Raw genomic sequence first — 22,373 nt, 5'->3', positions numbered from 1 at the left:
CCTCCGCTCTGATTGGTCCGCTCTTGTGCAACGGTGCAGTTGTATAAACTCTGCAGTTTGAAGGAGTTGGCAGACTCTCCTGCAGGGATCGCATCCGTCTCAGTGGGGGGAAACTCTGCCGTGTGAGGGGAGGGGAAAAAAAAAAAAAAGGCTTCACTAGTTTCTGCAGACTTGTCTTGCAAAGTGATTTAGAGATGCAGAGCTGCGCCAAGTCCTGGGGCATTTTCTTGGCCAAGTCGGTGAATCCCAGCGCACCATGCAGGCATCTGAGTGACAAGAGCCGCGTGGTTTGGAAACTTCAGTGCAGGATCCGAAACAGCGGCGCATCCTCACTAACACCCGCCCGGGGCCTGAGGACGTCTGCGGCCGTCTCCTCCAGACAGATTGAGAGAACATTACCCAGACATGATGATTTTGCAGAGAGGCACATTGGCCCAGGTGAGAGGGAGAAGAGAGAAATGCTGGATGCTCTGGGAGTCGAGGTAAGATTCACTAGCCTACTCCTACCCCCACCAAATTGGGCACAAAATACGCTTTTCCAATTTATTAAGCCAAATTCCAGCATGAAGTCACTTGTTTTGAGCAGTATATTGATATTATTCTGCATTAACAGCCATGTTTGCACGCTTTTCATATATTTGTTTCCCCCACAGTCGCTCGACCAGTTGATGAACGACACCGTTCCCTCCTCAATCCGAATGCAGCGGAGTATGAAAATGGATGACCCAGTCTGTAAGTTTACCTTCATTTTAGAGTATTTATCATTGATATAATTACATCTTTATGTGACATTCTAATGGCGAAAGGCTGCAACATCAACCTCGACCTAAATGTGCAAAACCCGATTTAAAATGCTAAATATCATCAAAAAGCATGTAAAAACGGTGCGTTTATCGCACTCGTCTCCAGATATTTTTGCACAGTGAGGTTTTTTCGCACATTAAACCGTCAGTTAAATGAAGCCAAGTGAGTGGCTGGAATGTAGGTTGCCTCTCTATTGTGTTGCCGTGGACCGCTCTCCCCTGTTAAGTCTTCCTTTGAACATATTTGGAGTTGTTTTTGCGAAACTCGGCGAGCGGCACCAATTTCCTGCTGGGAAGCCGATGCTCATAGGATGGCAACTGGAGTGTAAAGTTTAGCCTTGAGCTCCGGTCCCCAAGTCCAGTTCAATCTGGTTACAGCGTTCACATTACATCACAGCCGAAGGGCTTCCTAATAAGGTGACTTGGGTATGTTCTGCATGGGGATTTGCCGGGATGTGTTTTTTCTTTCTTTTCTCCAGTTCAAAAATGTGCATTTCATCACCACACAGTCTTACCGTTTGTTTTGGCTCATTTCTTCTTAAAATAAACAAAGCAAACGACAAAAAGGACACATGGAGACTGGGGAATTAGGTTGTTTTATCAGAGGGGATTTCCAGTAAATGAAACGAGGAAATGAAATAGATTGACTTTAGTAGCAGATATAACCCCTCTGTAACAGCAGCAGTTTTGTGGGGCTGTGCAAAATGAAAAGAATACAATGGGGTGGGCAGCATGGATGAAATCATCATCTCAGCAGTATTGAGAACATATTTTCTTGTGTTTTTATATCATGATATTCCAACTATATGCAATATTTTATTTAACACAATCAAATTGGTCTTCAATGTAATGAAATCGGTTCCATTGTTGTGGGTTACCTGACACAAAACTCTTCAAATATGGCAAGCACAAGGCGTAACGTAAAAAAGGTGTTGCAACTAACAATTCCTTTCATTATCGGTTAATCTGCTGAATGTTTTCTCAATTCATTCATTTACTGTTTGGGGTACAAACATAAAAAAAATATACAAATAGCTTGTTTTGTCTGAGATCATTTCCGTGAAACAGTCGGCTTTAACACCAGAGAGCCACTGGAAAACCCAACACTTATGAAAGATTGTTTAAAAAATGTCAGGTTTGATGATGCAACAAGCCATGCTGAAGGAACAAACTGGAGGCAGTGCTGGTTTTCTGCTTGTTCAGCTTTGGAGGGCTTCAGTTTGCAAAGCCAGCAAGGGATTCTCTCTCCAACAATAGACCTCCTGGTCCTGGATGGTTCTGAATCAGGCTTTTCTGCTGCCCTGTAGAAGTCCAGGACCATGGGAAAGCAGTCCTCCCCTACTGAAACAAACTCTCACACACACACACAAAATACACACTATCGGCTCACCCTGAACCTGCTGATAATCCTTTATCACAATTTATACATTTTCTTTTGTACTGAATTTCGCTGATTCACCACCTCCAGACTGAGACTGTGCACCGTTTAGAAGAAGCTGTAAATATCCCCTCGTATACTGGCTACAGTCCCTCTCACCACCAAAGACTTAGACGTCTTTCTTCTGCAAAAACAGGAGTAGTTGGGGCTCTCGGTTCAGACGGGCGGTATTGTCCATTCCTTGGAGTTGCTAGGCAGCCAGGAAGGCCAGAGGAATCTCAGAGGCTGGTTGTGCATTGGTAGCGCTTCCTTAGAGCACCGGGGAATGAGGCTAAATAACTGGCCATCGAGAGAGAGAGAGAGAGAGAAACCATGGGTGTAGTCAGTCTCTTGATGCTTCTGAGCTGAAAAAAAAAAAGTCTTTATATGGCATTGTTTTCTCATCCCAAGTTCAACTGTAACATGCTTTTGTCCATGTTATATTTTGCTGACATTATATTCTCAGTTTTACTCTGAAAAATATGTATTTTTAATTATTTTAGGTACAGTAGGAGGGTTACTGTGTGTGGCAGCTCTGATGGACTGCATGCCGCACTGGTCTTTATTTTATTTTATTAGTTAACTAATCAGGTCCTCGCATGAAAGACTCGATGCTGTTCTTCAGATGGTGCGGCACATCTTGTTTACCATTCTATTATTTATGCAAACTTTTTAAAAGGCATAGTTGTTTTATGTATAATCCTACATTAAAACCAATGTTATCTGAGATTCCTCAACCGAGTACCAGGAATCAATATTGGCAGATATCCTAACGCTCTCTTTCTCCTAACCTAAAAGTCTACTTTCCCCGCTCCACTCTTGATCATTTTAGGTACGATAACATAAGGTCAGGGACTGCTTGTGATTTAATCAATGTTCCCGATACCGTAGTACTGAAACAGTCTTTTCTAATTACTTTGTCGAAGAATTTGTATTTGTGGTTTTGCTCGCATGCATCCATAGTACAGTTGGGTGATTATGAATGGAAAGTGTACTATTGTATATGTTTTATATTACAACATATATTTCGTTGAGAAAAGCTAAGACATAAAATAACCAGAGAGGAATGTCTGTTTTTGTTTTATCAAATGAATTTGAAGAGATGCGTCAGGAAGTTACTTAATTACATTGAGCCAAAAATCCGTTTAACACAATATTTCTATCTACTAGTATTGCGAGCCGATGAGCAGTATGTATTATGAGCAGCATAGAAAAATATATAGAGAAATCACTCTTGTTTTTTGGATTCTGTTTTTAACGTCCTCAACACTATCATGTAGTGTCATGCCCAATTGTTTTTTTTTTAGTTTTTTTTTTTTTTTTTATATAATCACAAATGACATATTTTACAGGTGAGAGTGAAATTCTGGACAATCTACAGAAGATTGCATCAAAAAACAAAGTATGGAGGTCCTACATCGGCATGGGCTACTACAACTGCTTGGTACCGCCGCCCATCCAGCGTAATCTCCTGGAGAATTCAGGCTGGTGAGTGACTTCAGGTGACCCTCGCTTAAACGAAACCTGATGGAAATTTGAAAGCGCAGGGAGCTTGTTTCCTCTCCGCACAGAAACCTAATGATGTTTATTCTTAAAGTGTGGTTACTGATTTAAAACGTATCTACTGTGCTGCAGAGCATCGTGTCCTTAATAGGAATCCTTGTGACTCGTGAGAGCTGATGAAATGCTTCTCTCCTGCATAATCTGCATACTTTGTTCTGCTGAACAAAATTCTTTCGTGCAAATCCAAATCGGCCATCCTTGGACCCTGAATACCACCAACTTTTTGTCCAAACTTGCTTGTCCTCAGGGTGACTCAGTACACACCCTACCAGCCCGAGGTGTCTCAAGGACGCCTGGAGTCGCTCCTCAACTACCAGACTATGATCTGCGACATCACTGGCATGCAAATGGCCAATGCCTCCCTGCTCGACGAGGGAACGGCTGCTGCTGAGGCCATGCAGCTCTGCCACAGGTATTTACAAGCTGATCACAACAACGAGCAGTGATGTCAAAAAAACAAAACAGTCTTTAGTCCTACTCCTATTGTGCTGTGCGATGGAATCAAATCATAGGAATTTAAGATAACTGTTACACTTCAGTAATAAGTTGCAGCTTGGCCACAAGAAGAAACTAAGCAAACGCATACATTTTCGATACATAAACATGTGATTGTGACCAGTTATTTGTTTTTACTCTTCACAGACGGAACAAAAAACAAACCTTCTACATTGACCCACGCTGCCATCCCCAGACCATTGCTGTGGTGCAGACCAGAGCCAAGTATGTATTGCACACAATCAATGCATGAGCTCTATATAAAGAAATCAATTAAGTGAACAAGAAAAACAAAACCATTGCATTGATAACTATTGAGCTACTCTTTAGTGAAACATTCCTTTTATGGTATTAAAATGCAAAAAAAAAAACCTACACACTGCTTTTCTTTTTGAGAGGATGTATTGTATACACCTATATTTCTTAGTTCCCCTCTAATTTGTCACTGTCATGTTGCAGCTATATCGGGGTGAAGATGGTGCTGAAGCTTCCTCATGAGATGGACTTCAGCGGGAAAGACGTGAGCGGTGTGCTCTTCCAGTATCCAGACACTGATGGCAGGGTGGAAGATTTCACAGGCCTCGTGGACCGGGCGCACCAGGGAGGGGTAAGGGAGCTTTAACCACAAAAACAAGTTAACTCGTAACAAACCCGCCGCTTTCAGGCGACTCTGCAAGTCTGTGATTACTTTATATCAAAAGAAAGGCACACAATCTCAGATTTGCAACTTTCTCTTTGTCCGTATCTGAATTTCATTCTCAAGGTGTATCAAGTTAGTGATACAGTTCACCTAGATTGCCCTTTTTTACAGCAGCTTCAATTAAAGTTCTATGCTGATGACACCATAGTATATTTACATTGAAGAGCTGGCTTTGTACAGCTTTAATGGAAGGGTGGGTTGTGCATAAAACCACTATCATGATTTGGTAGGATCGTAGTTTTACAGGAAGTGCTCATCTCTGAAGTATATGTGGCATGACTGCAAACCACCTGCTACAAATTAGTCAGAATAGATGCCTTTTTAATGACCAAAAGGTAATTGCGTCCATTGATTTGGTTGTCCTCTGGTTCTCTTCCTGTCAAGGCTCTGGCTTGCTGTGCCACAGATCTGTTGGCCCTCTGTGTGCTGCGGCCTCCTGGGGAGTTTGGCGTCGATATCGCACTGGGTAGCTCCCAGAGGTTTGGGGTTCCTCTCTGCTACGGTGGCCCCCACGCCGCCTTCTTCGCCGTTAAAGACAACCTGATCCGGATGATGCCTGGCAGAATGGTTGGAGTCACCAGGTGAGACACTCATCGGTCAGAATATTGTAGAACTAAGATTTTATTTCCTGAATGAAATTAATTGTAGAAGCAATAAAACAAATGGAGGAAACTGTTTAAAAAAAACAAAAAAACAAACAAAAAAAACCCAGTTTAAAACCAACCTACCATTTCAGGGATGCCGCCGGTAAGGAGGTTTATCGACTTGCTTTGCAGACCAGAGAGCAGCACATTCGCAGAGACAAAGCAACCAGCAACATCTGCACTGCACAGGTATAAGAAAGCTCACATTTTGCACATTCTTATCATTTCAGAATTTCTGTCAGTGTAGATTTTATTAAGATTTTTCTAAATGTGCTATTTTTTGGGTAATTAAATGTTTAAAAAAACTAAAACATCCCTTTTGTTCAACTTCTGACTCTTAGGCGCTGCTGGCCAACATGGCTGCTATGTTTGCACTGTATCATGGTCCTCAGGGACTCAAACACATCGCTGAGAGGACACACAATGCTGCTCTGATCCTTGCTGAAGGTAAATTTGTGTGTTAATATTTTAAGCTTGACTTCAAGCTGTTTCTTACTGCGGCACTAGTTCTCACTTACATTGTAGATAAACAAACATTTATTCAGTTATTTATGCTTTTAAAGAATGTGCTAAATGTTATTTTTCCATTGCATACTTTGTTTCAGGTCTGAAGAGAGCAGGACATCGTCTGCACAGTGAGATGTTCTTCGATACTCTAAAGATCAACTGTAGCGTGGCAGCCAAAGACATCCTTGAAAGAGCTGTGCAGAGGGAGATAAACCTGAGGGTTTACACTGACGGAGTGGTAAGGAGATCATATACTAACTCAACCTTTTTTTTTTTAATATATATATATATATATTTTTTTTTTTTTTTGGGACGGAAATTGCAAGAAATGCTTTTCAAATTGATACAACTACATGAAACAGCACCACAAACTGCAACATGATGACATGATCAAAATCACCGCATCAACATCCACAACTGCAGCAATACACAGGGCATCGCCATATCCAACAAACACATTGACAAGATTACAATGAAATGCACAAACGGCAACTTGCTAACCACGAACCATTTAACAACATGAATAAACAAAAGAAGGCTTTTTGTCAATTAATAAAAACTAAAATAATTTAACTAAATATTTTTAACATCCACAATGCATTATTTAGTCAAAAGGCTGGAGCTTTATGAAATATGTAAATTGGGTATGTAAATTTATGATTTCCAGATAAATGTCCAAAAGTTGCAAAAATAATTGGTATGCTTTTTTTTAAAATTTCTTTTTAATTCTTAAATGGTTAACAAGTCAGACAACTCTTTACTAATAGAAACTCCCAATATAGGCTATTGAGTGCTTTGGTAAACCTATCATTCATATTGAGATGAAGTTTTTTCAATGATTTCTAACTTTAATATGCTTGGTCTAAATCGTATTCAATTTCAGATCTCTCAAGCCTCCTCGGTTATTAGATGTCCTCCCCCAACATGTTGACACACGCTGTTTATTTAACTGAATTATATTGCATTTACTTACTTCAGTCACTCAATGCCAGATGAACATACGATATAAGATGGAGGCTTTAAGATCAGACGCATGCTGTTAAACATGTAACAACTTTGTCTCGAACCGTCTCTGTCAACAGCTGGGTGTCTCGCTGGATGAGATGGTGACTGAGAGGGACTTGGATGACTTGCTCTGGGTCTTTGGTTGTGAATCTTCAGCGGTACGTTGATTTCTTATTCACTCATTTAGATTTCATCTGTTATTTAAAAGTAGTTATCAGGTTTCATAGTGATTGTTATTTATAGACGTAGCTTTAACATAAAACTCCACTTTTTGAAATGCTCAATTTGCAGGAGCTGATTGCTGAGAAGATGGGTGAGCGAGTAAAGGGGATCATGGGAAGTCCTTTCAAGAGGACGAGCAAGTACCTGACGCACCAGGTCTTTAACAGGTTGGTATTCTCAAGTTAAATTGCAGCACTAAAGCACATAATGTAGCACTATATCAATGACAACGAATTGCACAAACATGATACAACTTTTATGTCTTTATGACATGTTGGGCCATAAATATCTGATTTTACACATTGATCGCCTGGCGTCAAACACAGTTGCACTTGCCCCCTGATGTGACAGCACCACATTACATAACTGACAAAAATGTGGTGCTCAGACTTTGTAGTACCAATTGTCTGATAGGAAGCCCTGCTGCACTTGATAATGGGGTTAGAGTTCATGGTTTGATTGTGTATTATGTCGCATACTGAACAGTATGACTGTAACAGTCCATGCAGTAGAAATTGGCCTCAGTGGTAACAAGGGCATCTATCTTGGCTGCTAAATCTGGAGCTGCTATCTTTTATTAGTGCCATAAAGACCGACTGGTATCAATGTATTAGAAATCCTCCATTTAATCTTTGACATGATCATTGTGACATACTTGAAAAGTATTAAGTAGTCTGCTTACTAAGTGTGTTTGTAGGATATTCGACCAAGTCTTTTTTTCCATCACTTAATTGTGCTCAATCTGAAATCGGTTAATCCTAATCCTTTCTTCCTGGTTAATGATTAGCTATCACTCCGAGACCAACATTGTGCGATACATGAAGCGCCTGGAGAACAAGGACATTTCCCTGGTGCACAGCATGATACCACTGGTTGGTACAACCTGATTTACTAAGACATTCAGATTAGCAAACAATTCAAATTCACAAGTTAAAGTTGTGTGATGGTAAAATGTTTTCTTCTTTAGGGCTCCTGCACCATGAAGCTGAACAGCTCTTCGGAGCTCATGGTAAATCATTTAAGAACAAATAAGATATCTTCAAAGCTACCATGAAGTTAGTTTGTCAGGAAGTTCTCATGACATGTTTATTTGTTGTCATGTGACCAAAGTATGTAAACCACAAAATCATCTGCGCAACTCCATCCACTGAGGAACGCCATTTTTCCATGGAATGAACTGTCGAGCTCAACCTGAAGTTGTTTTGGAAAGTTGCAATCTTTCCCACTCACTGCTGTCCTCTCTCTTCTTTAGCCAATCACCTGGAGGGAGTTTGCCAACATCCACCCCTTCGTGCCTCTGGATCAGGCTGATGGCTACCAGATTCTCTTTAGACAGCTGGAGACGGACCTCTGTGAAGTGACGGGCTATGACCGTATCTCCTTCCAGCCAAACAGGTAAGACTCACCTCTATGTTGCAGCTCTACCAACACACTAACTCATCAAGCATCACTCCCTGATGTCTAGCTCTGAAACCTTATTGGTCTTAGTTCACATAAATAAAGTAATGCTTAATTTGAATTTCCCACAGCCTTTCAGCTGCATTATTTAACACATTTTAAAACATTTTCTCTGGAAAACGCTTCAAGAGTTTCCCTTTGTGTCTGGGACTTTGTAGTTGGTTTTAGACTTTAGTCAGTATCCAGTAGTTGAATGCTTTCTATCACCACTTTATCAGCAGGCGAAGGTTTATGAACGGAACACTGGAGAGTTGTCATGCAGCCAGCTTTTCATCTTTCTCTCCCCTTTTGGTAATGTCAGTAGATTGGTCTTTGAACTGTGCTGAGGCAAGGATGTGGGTGGGTGGGTGGATGGGTGTGTGTGTGTAGGTGTAGTACATAACCACAGGGTGTGTTTGCCTTGTCTTCCAGTGGTGCTCAGGGCGAATATGCTGGGCTGGCTGCCATAAAAGCCTACCTGAACTCAAAGGGAGAGAGCGCGAGAACTGTAAGTGTGGTGCCCAATTACACTGTCATACCGAAACACCTGTGTGAATTAGTGTGGAAGTTAATAGGATTAAATGACAGTTAAGGGTCTCATCTGATTCTGCGGCTTAACACAAATTGGATTTTTAAGATATTTAAGCCTCAGTTTCCAGATTATGTGCACTACAAACAAACGATACAGAGGAATGTTATGATCAAAGCCATATGCAGTGTCCCACAGCAATTTAGAGAAAATGTACTGAAAGGAATAGTTTGACATTTAGGGAAATGCACTTATTTGCTTCCTCGGTAAGGATTGATGAGAGGATACATAACACTGAATTAAACCAATGAAAAGCTCGCACTCTGCAGAGTAGTGGACATCTTGAGCAAAAACTGCTCTTCATCAGACAGGAGCAGTTCTGCATCTGCCCACTTTGGATTGGATGTGCGTGGATACTCCTACAATACACCATACTCTTAAGAAACGCATACAGCCAGCCAGCAGCAGGTTACAAGTCACTGCCTCCATCCGAGAAATAGTCTCACCCATAACCCACAGTGAAAACTACAACCTCTTTGATCTGTACAAAAAACACAGTAAAATGACAAACAAGCAATTACTTGGTATGTTTTTAGACCTCTAAAGCTCACTAATAAACAAGTTATTTATGGTGGAGGAGGGTTTGTTACCATTGGACAGTCTTTATCCTAAGATAACCATCTGATGAATGGTGAACCACCGTCTAATCATCTAACTCTTAGTAAAAAAGCAAATATTTCCCAAAATGCTCAAATATGACTTTAACTTCCCTGTTTTTCAATAAGATTAAAGTGCTTCTCAAAGCAATAATGTCATTGCTATTCTTGGACGTGCTGTAATTCTTACCGTAGGAACAGTGCTGATATCTAAGATTGGTTTATCTCTAGTAGTTCCTTTTGATTCTGGCGACATTGATAATGCTGACGTTGGTCAATGGAGTACATAAGCCACAGAGCGTAAAGCCTACCAGTCTGACTTACTGACCGTTTTATTGCTCCCAGGTTACAACAGGTCATTTTCACATCTCAGAATAACGTGTTTCAGGTATTCTGGTTAGGAATTCCTTCAGTATCCTGACTTGCTGATTGGCGGTAGCTCGAGGACAAAGTGAGACATTCTTTAATCCCACAGATTAAAGAATGGCTGACTTAAGTATTTTTCCTGTACTGTAAATCGTCCTTTTTGTTTCTTTTAAAAAGATTCCCTCAGGAGTACATCTTAGATAGTGGCCTGATCCCTTGAAACAGTCAAGGTCCAAACTAACAACCGTGTGCAAACAAAGGGGCTGAAAACGCTCTGCTCCCACTATAGGCTACCTGCTTTCAAGGTTCCATATTTGGAGTTTTTAAGACTTTGAGAACAGCAAGTCACTGGCGTGTCATGCTCTGTAGTGTATTCTCGGTCATTCATTAGTCAGTTTTGCCCGACCCACAGGTCTTACTGACCCAGTTTCCTTGTGCGAGTTGCAAAAGTGTCGCCCTAATAAGGAATAAAATCAATTAGTGACCTGCAGGCAGGTTACACATTGGTGGCAGTGGTGGGTGTTGGCCAGATAGAAGGTTACAGCCTCTACCAACACAGACTTAATAGTCCTGCTCTTTTTGTATAAATAAGTTATTTTTTCAGATTTTATTCTTCTGTATAACAGTTGGCAAGTGGTGGTTTGACCTTAATAAATACTAGACACTGGCTCTTCATGACTTCTTTAGGTCTCCTTTCTGTACAAAGCAGTATTGTTAGACTCAAGGAGATGAATTATATGAATCCTCATCTCTTGTAATAATATGAAGGTGTTATGTTCTGCTGATCTTGGATAATGAGAGGTCCTCCTGCAGTCATATAAATATAGATACTGAAATATCATTAGTCAAAAAGTTATTTCTACACACACTGAATAAAAGGACAATTTACCTCCAGGCTACAAACGTGTCACAGCTCTCTTGTCCTGCTACATTAATATTTCTTCCTTTCACCTCCAGGTTTGTCTGATCCCCAAGTCAGCCCATGGCACCAACCCGGCGAGCGCTCAGATGGCTGGCATGAAGGTTCAGGTGGTGGAGGTGGACAAGGACGGCAACATCGACCTGGCACACCTGAAGGCGCTGGTGAGAGCCGGACAGTTTTCACACATGAGGATCAAAGCTGCTGTATAAGGACCATTGTCAAGTCTGAGAATGTCATAAGCGTGATGATATCACCAAAGTTATCTTAGGTTGAGACTTCAAATCTTCAAAAGAAAGAAACGAGCCATGTTTGAAAGACGTGGATGCTAAAGAGTGTCACTTATATGGGTCTAGCTCCAAAAACAAATTGCTTTATGAAAAAGTCTGGATATCCCAGGCACTGCTCACTGTCTTTTACGAGTCACCCATCTTAACTTGAATAGTGTCGTGCTAAATTGCTGGAGAAGCTCTTCATGAGTAGAGTAACTGCTGGCCAGGATACAATTTTAAATCCACGGTTATGGTTGTGCAATCTTTAGCGTTGGACTGTTCACTATGTCTGAGAGTTCAGAAAAGACCATAGCAGCTTTGAATTAAAGTTTAAAAAAAAGTATATGTATATACATGCATGCATACACACAAATGACCAAGAGGTATTTATGTGATAAATTTATCACAGCTCGGAAGTCCCGAGTCAAATGTGATCGGTTCCCGCAACACCCAATTTTTTAGTAATAATTATGTTGTCTGAATCCTGCCCTCTCTTCCAGGTGGATAAACACAAGGAGAGTCTGGCAGCCATGATGGTCACCTACCCTTCCACCTTTGGTGTGTTTGAGGAACAGATCGGTGACGTATGTGATCTTATTCACAAGAACGGAGGCCAGGTGTACCTGGATGGCGCCAACATGAACGCCCAGGTGAGAGAGAGAGGAAACTGCAGCGTAACGTGAAAACATAATGTTTCTGTTCGAAAGTGAACAGTTACTTGTGGAAACTGAAGGCTAATAGGATAAAGGTTTATAGATGCGTGTTATCGTGCTGTAAATAGTTAACCTTTGTTCTCTATGATATACAGGTGATGGGTTTTACGCCAAGAACACCTCCACAAATCACTGACGGACTTACAGACCCTGTCCCCACTGACTTTTATAATACATTGTGTTCTTTTACTGGTAATACCCAGTCACGTGACTCCTAAATATCAGGGCAGATTAAATTGAGGAGGAATCTGGAGTTACTTAAGATATTCAAATGATTCTCGATAAGGTTACTTGATGTGTTTTTTGTGGTATTATTATTATTATTATTATTATTATTATTATTATTATTAACTCAAGGGGCCTAGAACAATGTGTTATGCAAGACACTTAATACTCGTGCTATACATGTCATTTTTCTTTTTCATTAGAATTCTAAATGCTTTGTAAAGTTACAGCTAAAATATTCCTTACTTGCTTTCATGTGAGAGATCTTAAACTATGTAATGCCCTTATCTAGTTTAGATTATCTGTTGATTTAGATTGTCGTCTCTTTTACATTCATTTTCCTGGATGAGCTTGGATTTGACGTGTTTGCCTATATAGTATCTGTGAAGTCAAGGTTAGGCATTCTTTACTCTAATCTGTCAGTGTTTATGGTGTAAAATGACCAATAGCTAAATGTTGGCAAACTTTGGTAAAAGTAGAAATGGTGACGATTTTCCTTCCTTTCGCTGTTTTCCAGGTTGGTCTGTGTCGTCCTGGAGATTATGGCTCTGATGTGTCTCATCTCAACCTGCACAAAACCTTCTGTATTCCTCACGGTGGAGGAGGACCTGGCATGGGGCCAATTGGAGTGTAAATCAGAATGGGAGATTATGAGCCAGATTAGATGCGTTGTATTTATGCTAGTGTGCTGAATGTACTGTAACCCTGATGGAGACATTATATATGCACACAGCTGTATGTTTATTCTGTAAAAGCACTAATATAAATGGCAACATTTGTATCACTTTGAGAAGGACTGTCTGTCCTCATGACATTCTGCTGCTCTTGTCTTCATCAGGAAGGCCCACCTCGCCCCCTTCCTGCCGAGCCACCCTGTGGTTCCCATGGATTCGGTCGACGCCAGCAGCTCGCTGGGCACCATCAGCGCCGCCCCCTGGGGCTCCAGCGCCATCCTGCCGATCTCCTGGGCTTACATCAAGGTCAGCGCAGCTAATCAATTGTATTGTGTTATCTTGAGAGGACGGCATGACATGTTTCACAACCTTTGATACCAGAGAGCATGGAGGACACAAGACATACGAAAGTATTTAGTAAAATTCTGAAGCAAAAGCAGAGGAGGATGGAGAAAGATTTGGAAGCATAAACAAATGCTAGAGATGCGTCTCATCCAAACAGTGCAGCAACCTGTAGTCTGAATTCAGAGCAGTTGAATGCATCCTACAACGCATCTCAACTTGTACAAATTCTTTTGATGTTTATTATACACCAAGTCAAGGGAAACTGCTCTCTTTTTTTTTTTTTTTTTCTTAATTATTTACTGTAACAAACATTTCCAGGCACGTAAACCTCATTTCTTCACACGTTATCATGCACAAGTGTTGTTAAAGTTCCCTGGCTGTCATGTGAGTTTCATGTCAGAGTCACATAAACTGCTTGAGAAGGAATGTCAGGATGGTGTGTGTGTAGCTGAGTTAGTGTTGTCATGACATTTTATCAGGGTTTTTCAGGAAGAATGTTCCTTACATAAATTATCCTCATTATGTCCAGTGGAAGTTTTCCAATATCGTTCCTGTGTTTTAGATGATGGGATCTAAAGGACTTCTTCACGCTACAGAAGTGGCCATCCTCAATGCTAACTACATGGCCAAGAGGCTAGAAGGTCACTATAAGGTCCTCTACAGAGGCAGGAAAGGTACGGCTGAGAAAGCATTCATTTCTATCGATGTATGTTGATGTACTCTCTACGTTTCCAAAGACAAAAAAAAAGCTTATGTCAAATTTAAAAATGCTTTGCTTGATGTTCTCGTGTTGGTCTGAACAGGTTTTGTAGCCCACGAGTTCATTCTGGATGTGAGGCCATTCAAGAAGACTGCTAATATTGAAGCTGTCGACGTGGCCAAGAGGCTGCAAGATTATGGTATGTTAAATTATATACAGTACATTCCTCCTCAAGTGTCTTTTTCTAGATATTGAATATACAGGATCCTACATTTTCTTAAAATCAAATACTGTACACAAACATTTAAAATAAGATTTTATTGGTTTATCATAGCTGCAATAGAAGCCGTTTCTGATTTTGTTTTTTTGTGCTGGCGTCCAGGTTTCCATGCACCCACCATGTCGTGGCCGGTGGCTGGTACCCTCATGATCGAACCCACAGAGTCTGAGGACAAGGCTGAGATGGACCGGTACTGCGACGCCCTGCTTGGTATCCGACAGGAGATCGCAGACATCGAGGAGGGAAGGATGGACTCCCGCATCAACCCGCTCAAGGTACACGAATGGCTTGATTAGTCCATTTGTATGAGGTGGAAATATGCCTTTTACAGCAGCTAATATAAAGCTCCTCATGTGCGTTTGCAGATGGCTCCTCACTCTCTGGCCTGCATCACATCCTCCAACTGGGACAGGCCCTACTCCAGGGAGCATGCTGCTTTCCCCTTGGTGAGTGTCCTCATCCCTCTGACTTCATTACACAATCCCGGCTACAACTTTTCTGTAGTGCTAAAGGTGTTCAAGATGAGACAGTCTTTTTCTGTATTGCCATCTAGTGGTCAGAAGTAAGAATTGCGTTTTATTCCTCAAAATCTGCAGAGGGCTGCAAAAACCTTTTTTGAAGAAATGTCTTTAATGACTGCTGCAACTCTAATTTATGAGTTTATTCAGCTGACCTACAATTACATCTGTAACTGTAGCAATTTCACACAAAAAATGTATACTAATATTTGTTATGTGGTCATGCAGACACTTTTACTATTTGCAGACGTTTTGAAAAATCCATGTCTGAGATTTCTGCCTCCACTACAACAGACTCATACAATTCACACGCTCGGTGTGCTCCAGCCATAAATTAATACACATTTTGAGTTACGTTTTTTAATGTAGACTACATCGGAGACTATTTTTTTTTTTCAGAATCCAATTCTCCACTCCATAAAAATCACTCTTCTGTCTGCCAATAGGTTTTTAAAATGTAGGGTCCAGATGAACAACTGATTTTGCGGCAAGCAGACATTCACCTTCACTTCTCACTTATTTAAAAAAAAAATGTTAAGATTAGGTTGATATTGAAATCTAGATTTCATGACTTTACTATATTTTTTTATTTATTTAGATAGACTCTTGTGGATCCAATGAGCCCAATTGTATTCATGTCCCCAAAATAACCATTTCATTGTAGTTTTCGATGGTGTTCCTGGTGTCTCAATGTGGTATTTTGGAGGCATTTTTGACTGTTTTTATATCAATCACGAATGGTCAAAAATAGTAAAATCCTGCACCAAATCTGTGTAACAAATGGAAGGAATATCTTCAAATTTTGCACAAACGACTACTGGAATTTGAAAGATGAACTGACTAGATTTTGGTTTACTTTATTGTCACATATATCCTCCCTTTACAGCCCTTCATTAGGCCTGAGACCAAATTCTGGCCGAGCATCTCCAGGATCGACGACATCTACGGTGACCAGAACCTCGTGTGCACCTGCCCGCCCATGGAGGCCTACGATTCTCCGTACGAGGAGAAGAGAGCCTCCTCGTAGATGCTCCCTGTGGTCCAGTCCCAATGTCACTCCCGAGCTCTAAAATCTCACGGACTTTACTTGTTTGCTCAGTGAAAATGTGAGAACAGGATACACAATCTCAGAATAATTGGACTCTATTATTATAGGATGTTTAGGAGTAACAAATCAATACTGTCAGACTCTCAATGGGGGAAAAAAAGAAGATATTCTTTGCCACTGTTTTCTTCCAGCTCTGATGATTTCAGACTTGCCCTTGACATCCCTGTCTTGGTGCCCTAAGAATTGTGTTTAATTCCCTCAATCGGAGCCAAAAGTCTACAAGAGAGCTCTCAAGCACTTAACCATTTCACAGTGTAGCAGCCCTGAGCCCTAGCAGACTCCTTTCAAACGAGGGTCACAGTCGGAGAGGTGGACAATGGGACAGGGCTTTATCTCTGATAATTTACGGAGGTCACTGGTTTCCCTCCAACTCAAACTGTTCCAATGGACCAAAGGTGCAAGTTTTGCTTTTCCAGGTCGCAAAATAGGTGCACTCTTTTACACATAGGCCGCTACGTAAAACACCTCTGAAATACTGTATTTCAGGTTGAGTACATTTTTAAATTACTAGACTCCCAACATCTATAAATACAGTTGGTGCCTTGGTGCCTCAATTCTGTTGTGTAAAATAGCTGCCTTGACATTCCCTTTTTATCAAGTAGTCTGACTGAACATAGAGGTTTTTAATTGTAGGCTGTTAATATTCATTTGTTGTATAAAAAATGTTTCAATGTGTTTTGTTGTCTAAGTAGATGGTTAGTCTAAACTTTTAATTATTTTCTAATCTAAACTGCTTTGTCAAAAATTCTGTATTAAACATTTTTGTCTTTAAGTGTGGACATGTTTGTGTGAAGACGAGTAAGACGCACTAAAGGGGAACTGAACTGCAAGACGGGTTTAAATGATCTTTCTAGTCAACACTCCCACCTAGTGGTGACTGACAAAGTGGATCACAACCGGTAGAAAAGCAATTCAGGGACTCGGGGAAGGACTGGGACTTGTCTTTATCAGGTCTTTCATCTCAAATTGAACCTTTTTGGAAAAACAAATCATTTTCTAGATATTTCCTTTCAAATGGCTTCGTCTGAAATTTTGTTGAAACTAATTATTTGAAATGACGGAAAGTAAATTGTCAACAAATTATGACTATTTTATGGGATATTGTGTTTTTCTACAAGGATTTCATTATGACTTGACATTTTTATGACATTTCATAATTGGTCTTTTAAACTAATTTTTGTGACATTTTATAGCATAACGAACTGACTTTTTAGTGACGGTTTTTTCGATATATTATGACATTTCTTATGACTTTTAATGATTTCTTTTATGAAATACTATACTATGACTTGACTTTATGACATTTTTTCTAACTTTTTTAGAACGTACAACTTTTTTTGACATTTTCATGACATACCATATTATGACCATTTTTCACGACTTTTTAATGACATACAGTACTATAGCAGTTTCAATTTTAATAACTTTTTAACAATTTTTTATCGCCTTGCAGCTTTCTATGGATCGTGGTTATACCTGAACTGTGGTCGTGCCTGCTGCCAGGGCCAATTCTGACATCCAATTGTACTATTATCATTAATCACATTTGTATTACTATTACTGCTTTCATTTTTATTATTCTGCTATATCCCCTGCAACTGTTATAAGTGGTAATCATTTTTCTATCATTTTTCTACAATTTTAGTGCTACTGCCCTATTACTACTCGTATGTATCGTTTCTGGATTGACTGTTGTATTTTGATTGTGTTGTTAATTTTGCACACATGACATCAATTGCACCTCTGGCCATGCTGGGAGAGGGATACCTCCTCAGTTGCTCTCCCTGCGTTTTCTTCCTTTATTTCCCCCGGTGAAGGTTTTTCCTTATCCATGTATGTCGTATGCTTTACAGATTGTAAAGCCGTCTGAAACAATGTTGATTTGTGATATTGTGCTATTCAAATAAAATTGAATTATAGCACACTATGCTGTGCCTATGACTTTTTAAAGACATGCTATACTATGACATTCTATTGTAGTTAGTTATCGTAGACATTTTTTATGAAATACTTAAGTTTGACTGTTTGACATTTTTGAATTATACATATATATTTACCATGACCGACTCTGGTTAAAACCTTTTTCTATTTTCTGCCGATTAAAACAGAACTATTTAAAATATACTGTAAGAGTGTTTTAACCTGCAAACAATACCGTCACTCAGAGGTAACACCTGTCTGTGCCCTTTGAGGGAAAAACATTTTCGTGCTACTTCCATTTGTCAACCTCTCAAAGTCTCTCATTGGCTTCAAATGAGGATATATTGCACTTATTTCTGATAAAATAAAAATGTCGCTGGTGTGATAGTTGTATTCATTATTTAAGGAGGAATATATATAAATGGAAGAACCAGGGCTAATGATTTGTTGATTGACAACAAGAGTCTGCTGGGAGTAATGGATTCATAACCTAAACCTGCCCCACAAGTCAAACCCGGCCAAACCACCCAGCATTTGGCATGTGATCAAACGCTGAACACACCTCAGGCTTATAATCACATTGCTTCTCAGTCGCCCCGGATAATCTCGTGATGAACTTTAGCGTCCAATGATTTTCTCCTCTGAACTAGGCGGTCGACCAGGGCGACAAACACCGCTGATGAAACGAGGCAGACACCCGAGAGGTAGAAGGCAGCGCTGTAGTCGTTTGTCTGGTCCACCAGCCAGCCTGCACGAGAAACACAGACGCACAAGAAACATTAGAGCTCAGTGTGCCCGGGTTATAAATCAATAAACAGACAGGGCTCCAGGCGTGTGTAGACCTGCAGTGAAGAGTTTGTGCCATTCTCACTATACACTATGACATTTTTATTAAATACTATACTATGACTGTTTATTATTAATAATACTATATTATGAAAGTTTGAAATTTTTTAATGACATACTATGCCATGAATTTGTTTTACTACATACAATATCATAAGGAAGGGCATTTCAAGAAAAATGATATTGGATAATTACTGGGAACCATTTGATCGCTATTCAAAGATTACGCCGCACACACACTGCGCCATTTTTATAAAATTAATCATTTTAAAATTAAAACATCGTGACCCATCCCAGCTATTTTATGATATTTTCATCTTATACTATATACGATTATCCCATTTCATACTATAGTATCATGACATTATTTTATAGGCATTTCAACCAAACATGCTATTCTTCAATCACTCAGAACTATTCGATCATCATGACATTTTCTATTAATTATTTGATAACATACTATACTATGTCTGCTATGTCTTTTTTACTATACCAGGGGTTCTCAAAGTTTTGATGAGTTAGTGTATTAAATGTAAGCCATTGAAAGTTTAATTATTGAAATGGACTGTGGATGATTAAAATATAAGGCATGCATTTCATGCTAAGTTCTGGGGTCCAATGGTACACAGCCTCGTTAACAGCTCCGTGAGGCTGTGTGGTGTTTTGTGCTAAATACCAACGGCAGCATGCTCCAAGCAAAGATAATAGATTCATAGATTCAGTCCGCCACATTGTTTTCCTGCCTGACAATCTAAATCTGCTCACCTGCAGCAGGTGGGCCGAGGAATCCACCACCGATGCTCCTGAAAAGCATAAAGAGCCCCAGTCCGCTGTCGAATCCCTCCAGGGTTACAATGTCCACGATAGAAGTGACGTGAATGGCCACCACGCAGCCGAACAGGAAGCCGTAGAGCGAGGCAAAGACCAGGATGGCCCAGTAGTTGTGGCTGATGGGCAGCAGCAGGACCACCACCCCGAGCAGAGTGACCACCATGGTGAGCAGCTGCAGGTTCCTCACCAGCCTCATGTTGGCGATCCACCCGCAGAGCAGCCTCCCCGCCAGGTCTGCTAACGCCAGGGTAGAGAGGATGAAGGCAGGCCAGTATTTATCCATCCCCAAACTGTTGGCGAAGGGCACTAGGAAGAGTGGCGGGATGAAAAATCCTGCCGCCGCAAAGATGGCAAACAGGATGTAGAGGAGTAGTTCAGGTTTTCTCATCAGGGAGAACTGGAAGATTACCCTCCTCTGTGGTGGGACCACAGTGGCATGGCCTTCTGGACTTTCTTTGGTTTCCTGTATCGGGCTCTGGACTTCCTCCAGGGGTCTCATGAGAGCGCCGCAGACACACAGGTTGAGCTGAAGGCCTCCAATGATGAGCAAGGCCCCCTGCCAGCTGTACATCTCAATCAGCCACTGGAAGAAAGGGCTGAAGATGACGGAGAAGACGCACTCCCCGGAGCTGGCGATGGCGTAGGCGATGGGACGCCACCGTACAAAGTAGTGGCTCACCATGCTGTTGGCGGGGATCCATGTGAAGCAAATGCCCGTTCCTGGAAACAGAAGATGGAAAACTTTAACCATCATGTTTCCTTTCGGAAGATTGGGGTCCTCTGATAATGTTTTAACCAAACAAAGTGGTCACCTTCAAACAACCCACCTACCAAGATACATTGTCTTTGTGCCAAATGGGCATATTTATTTTCATTATCAATTAACTATTTATTTCTCAATTAATTTGTCTATAAACTGTAAGAAAATAAAAAAATACAAATTCCCAGAGATCAAGGTGGCATCATACAATTGCTTATTGTGTCTGTCAGTTTATCATATACAACCTTAAAAACTGAAAGCAGGGAATTTTAAGAATTTATGTTTGAAAAAATACTGTATTGTTTACTGTGTGTTGGCTGAAGACAGCTACACAACTGCCTCTGAAATCTGATGGAGAGATCCTCTCCCCCTCTGTACAACAGCTCACTGTGCTGGCTCATCAGCTGGGAAATACACAAGCTACTCCATTTGAAAATTACAATTAAGGAATGCATTTATATATACACACACACACATATATAAATAAAAGTGGATTAAAAAATGTCTTTAAAACCTCACTTATGTTTCTTCAGAGATTGATGGACAGGTTAGTATTTTCTCCAACAAGTTATTAATTTTTAAATGTGTTAAATAAACAAATGCATCTTATTCCTTTCTTCCATTGTGTCACATGTGTCACATGTGTTCCCTAATGCAACAATAGAACACGTTCAGGTCTTCATTCGGCTAATCAATTGGCCCCTCACATTTATCTTGACTCCCCACCACAAGGTTGCATCCCACTGCAGCTGAGGGTTTAAATGATACAATTAGGAAGTAGATTTAATTTGGCGTTCCTCAGACTTAAACTAACCAAACAAAGGAAGAACAACATGCCGGAGGCCGACAGCAGACCTCCGACTATGATGACCACTCTCTGGGAAAACCGTAAGGTCAGCGCACTGGCCACTGGAGCTGAGAGGAAAAATGGAAACACCATTAAAAAAAATAAATCTTAAAATAAAAACTAACTTCAAGCTCGAACCCATGTCTTTACCTCCAAGGTGAAACATGGCGATGGTGGTGGAGGTGACCCATGAGGTGGTACTGGTCGGGACTCCAAAGTGACTCTGGATGTCCAGGAAGAACAATCCGTAGTTCTTGAGGACGGCAGCAGTGAGGCCCATGACGAAAAAGGCGGACATGACCACCACCCAGCCGTACCCCCCGTCAGGAGGTCTGCTGGACTTCATCCTCACCGCCCCTCTGCAGGCTGCTCTCCAGCCTGGCTGTCGTGCAACAAACTGATTCAACTCAAAGTAAGCAGGGCTCTTGTAAGATGACGCACATAGATGCATTTTAAAAAGGATTTCACATTTGTTTGTGGTATTGGAATTACCAGTGGTGGTAAAAGTACTCCATTACGAGTAAAAGTCCTGCATTTATATAATACTCTCAGTTAATTAAAAAGTAAACTATTAAAATGAGGGGAACTGTTCCCATACATGACATTATTAGATTGTTAATGGTTATTTCAATGAAATGTATGGAAAGGTGACACAAACCAAAAATGTTTTGATTTCAGAATGTTCTGTTTTTTCTCCTTCATACATGTAAAAAAAAAGGGGGTATAAAATACAACAAACACCAGTCTAATACAACAGCATTGTAGCTACAGCCCCAAAACCTTACAACAGTAAATAGTTCAGAATCTGAATCTTTTGCACAAAAGAAAGCTCACCTTTCTCTCCGCTACGGTTCCTCTCCCGGTGTCTTCAACACATATACTGATGCTGCAAATTTCCTACAGCATTACGGTGAAGTTGCCTAAATGCGGTCACAATTAGCAATGCGCTCTTATTCAGAAGATTACGGTAATCCCATTCAAAAACAGGCGACCGTTTCCTCGAAGGTTTGAGGTAATAATTTCACCTTTTGTTCTCGTTCACCAAACACGATTCACGCGTCCGCTCAGAAC

General features: G+C 40.6%; 2 protein-coding genes across 2 annotated transcripts; one reads left to right on the top strand and one right to left on the bottom strand.

Annotated features, from left to right (window-relative positions):
• The first annotated feature begins 20 nt into the window (after positions 1–20).
• gldc (glycine dehydrogenase (decarboxylating)) lies at positions 21–17,973 on the top strand. The gene is made up of 25 exons (XM_031849583.1): positions 21–482; positions 654–732; positions 3,573–3,708; positions 4,031–4,195; positions 4,426–4,503; positions 4,738–4,885; positions 5,363–5,559; positions 5,715–5,811; positions 5,964–6,069; positions 6,228–6,367; positions 7,212–7,292; positions 7,426–7,523; positions 8,144–8,228; positions 8,324–8,365; positions 8,609–8,751; positions 9,226–9,301; positions 11,302–11,427; positions 12,036–12,185; positions 12,991–13,103; positions 13,312–13,453; positions 14,055–14,166; positions 14,296–14,391; positions 14,575–14,747; positions 14,838–14,918; positions 15,877–17,973. Exons 1-25 carry the CDS (start codon positions 195–197, stop codon positions 16,015–16,017), a joined length of 3,093 nt encoding a protein of 1,030 aa, XP_031705443.1. The 5' UTR covers positions 21–194; the 3' UTR covers positions 16,018–17,973.
• Positions 17,974–18,563: 590 nt separating this feature from the next.
• Positions 18,564–21,753, bottom strand: LOC116384573 (monocarboxylate transporter 13). Its single transcript, XM_075447364.1, is given in 4 exon segments — positions 18,564–18,766; positions 19,630–20,475; positions 21,275–21,370; positions 21,453–21,753. Coding segments are annotated over 4 exon segments (1,404 nt in total). The 3' UTR covers positions 18,564–18,605.
• Positions 21,754–22,373: the final 620 nt, after the last annotated feature.

This window comes from Anarrhichthys ocellatus, unplaced genomic scaffold (genome assembly GCF_004355925.1).
Source record: "Anarrhichthys ocellatus isolate YVR2014 unplaced genomic scaffold, GSC_Weel_1.0 scaffold9, whole genome shotgun sequence".
NCBI lineage: Eukaryota > Metazoa > Chordata > Actinopteri > Perciformes > Anarhichadidae > Anarrhichthys > Anarrhichthys ocellatus.
This window is presented reverse-complemented; position numbering and strand designations above follow the sequence as displayed.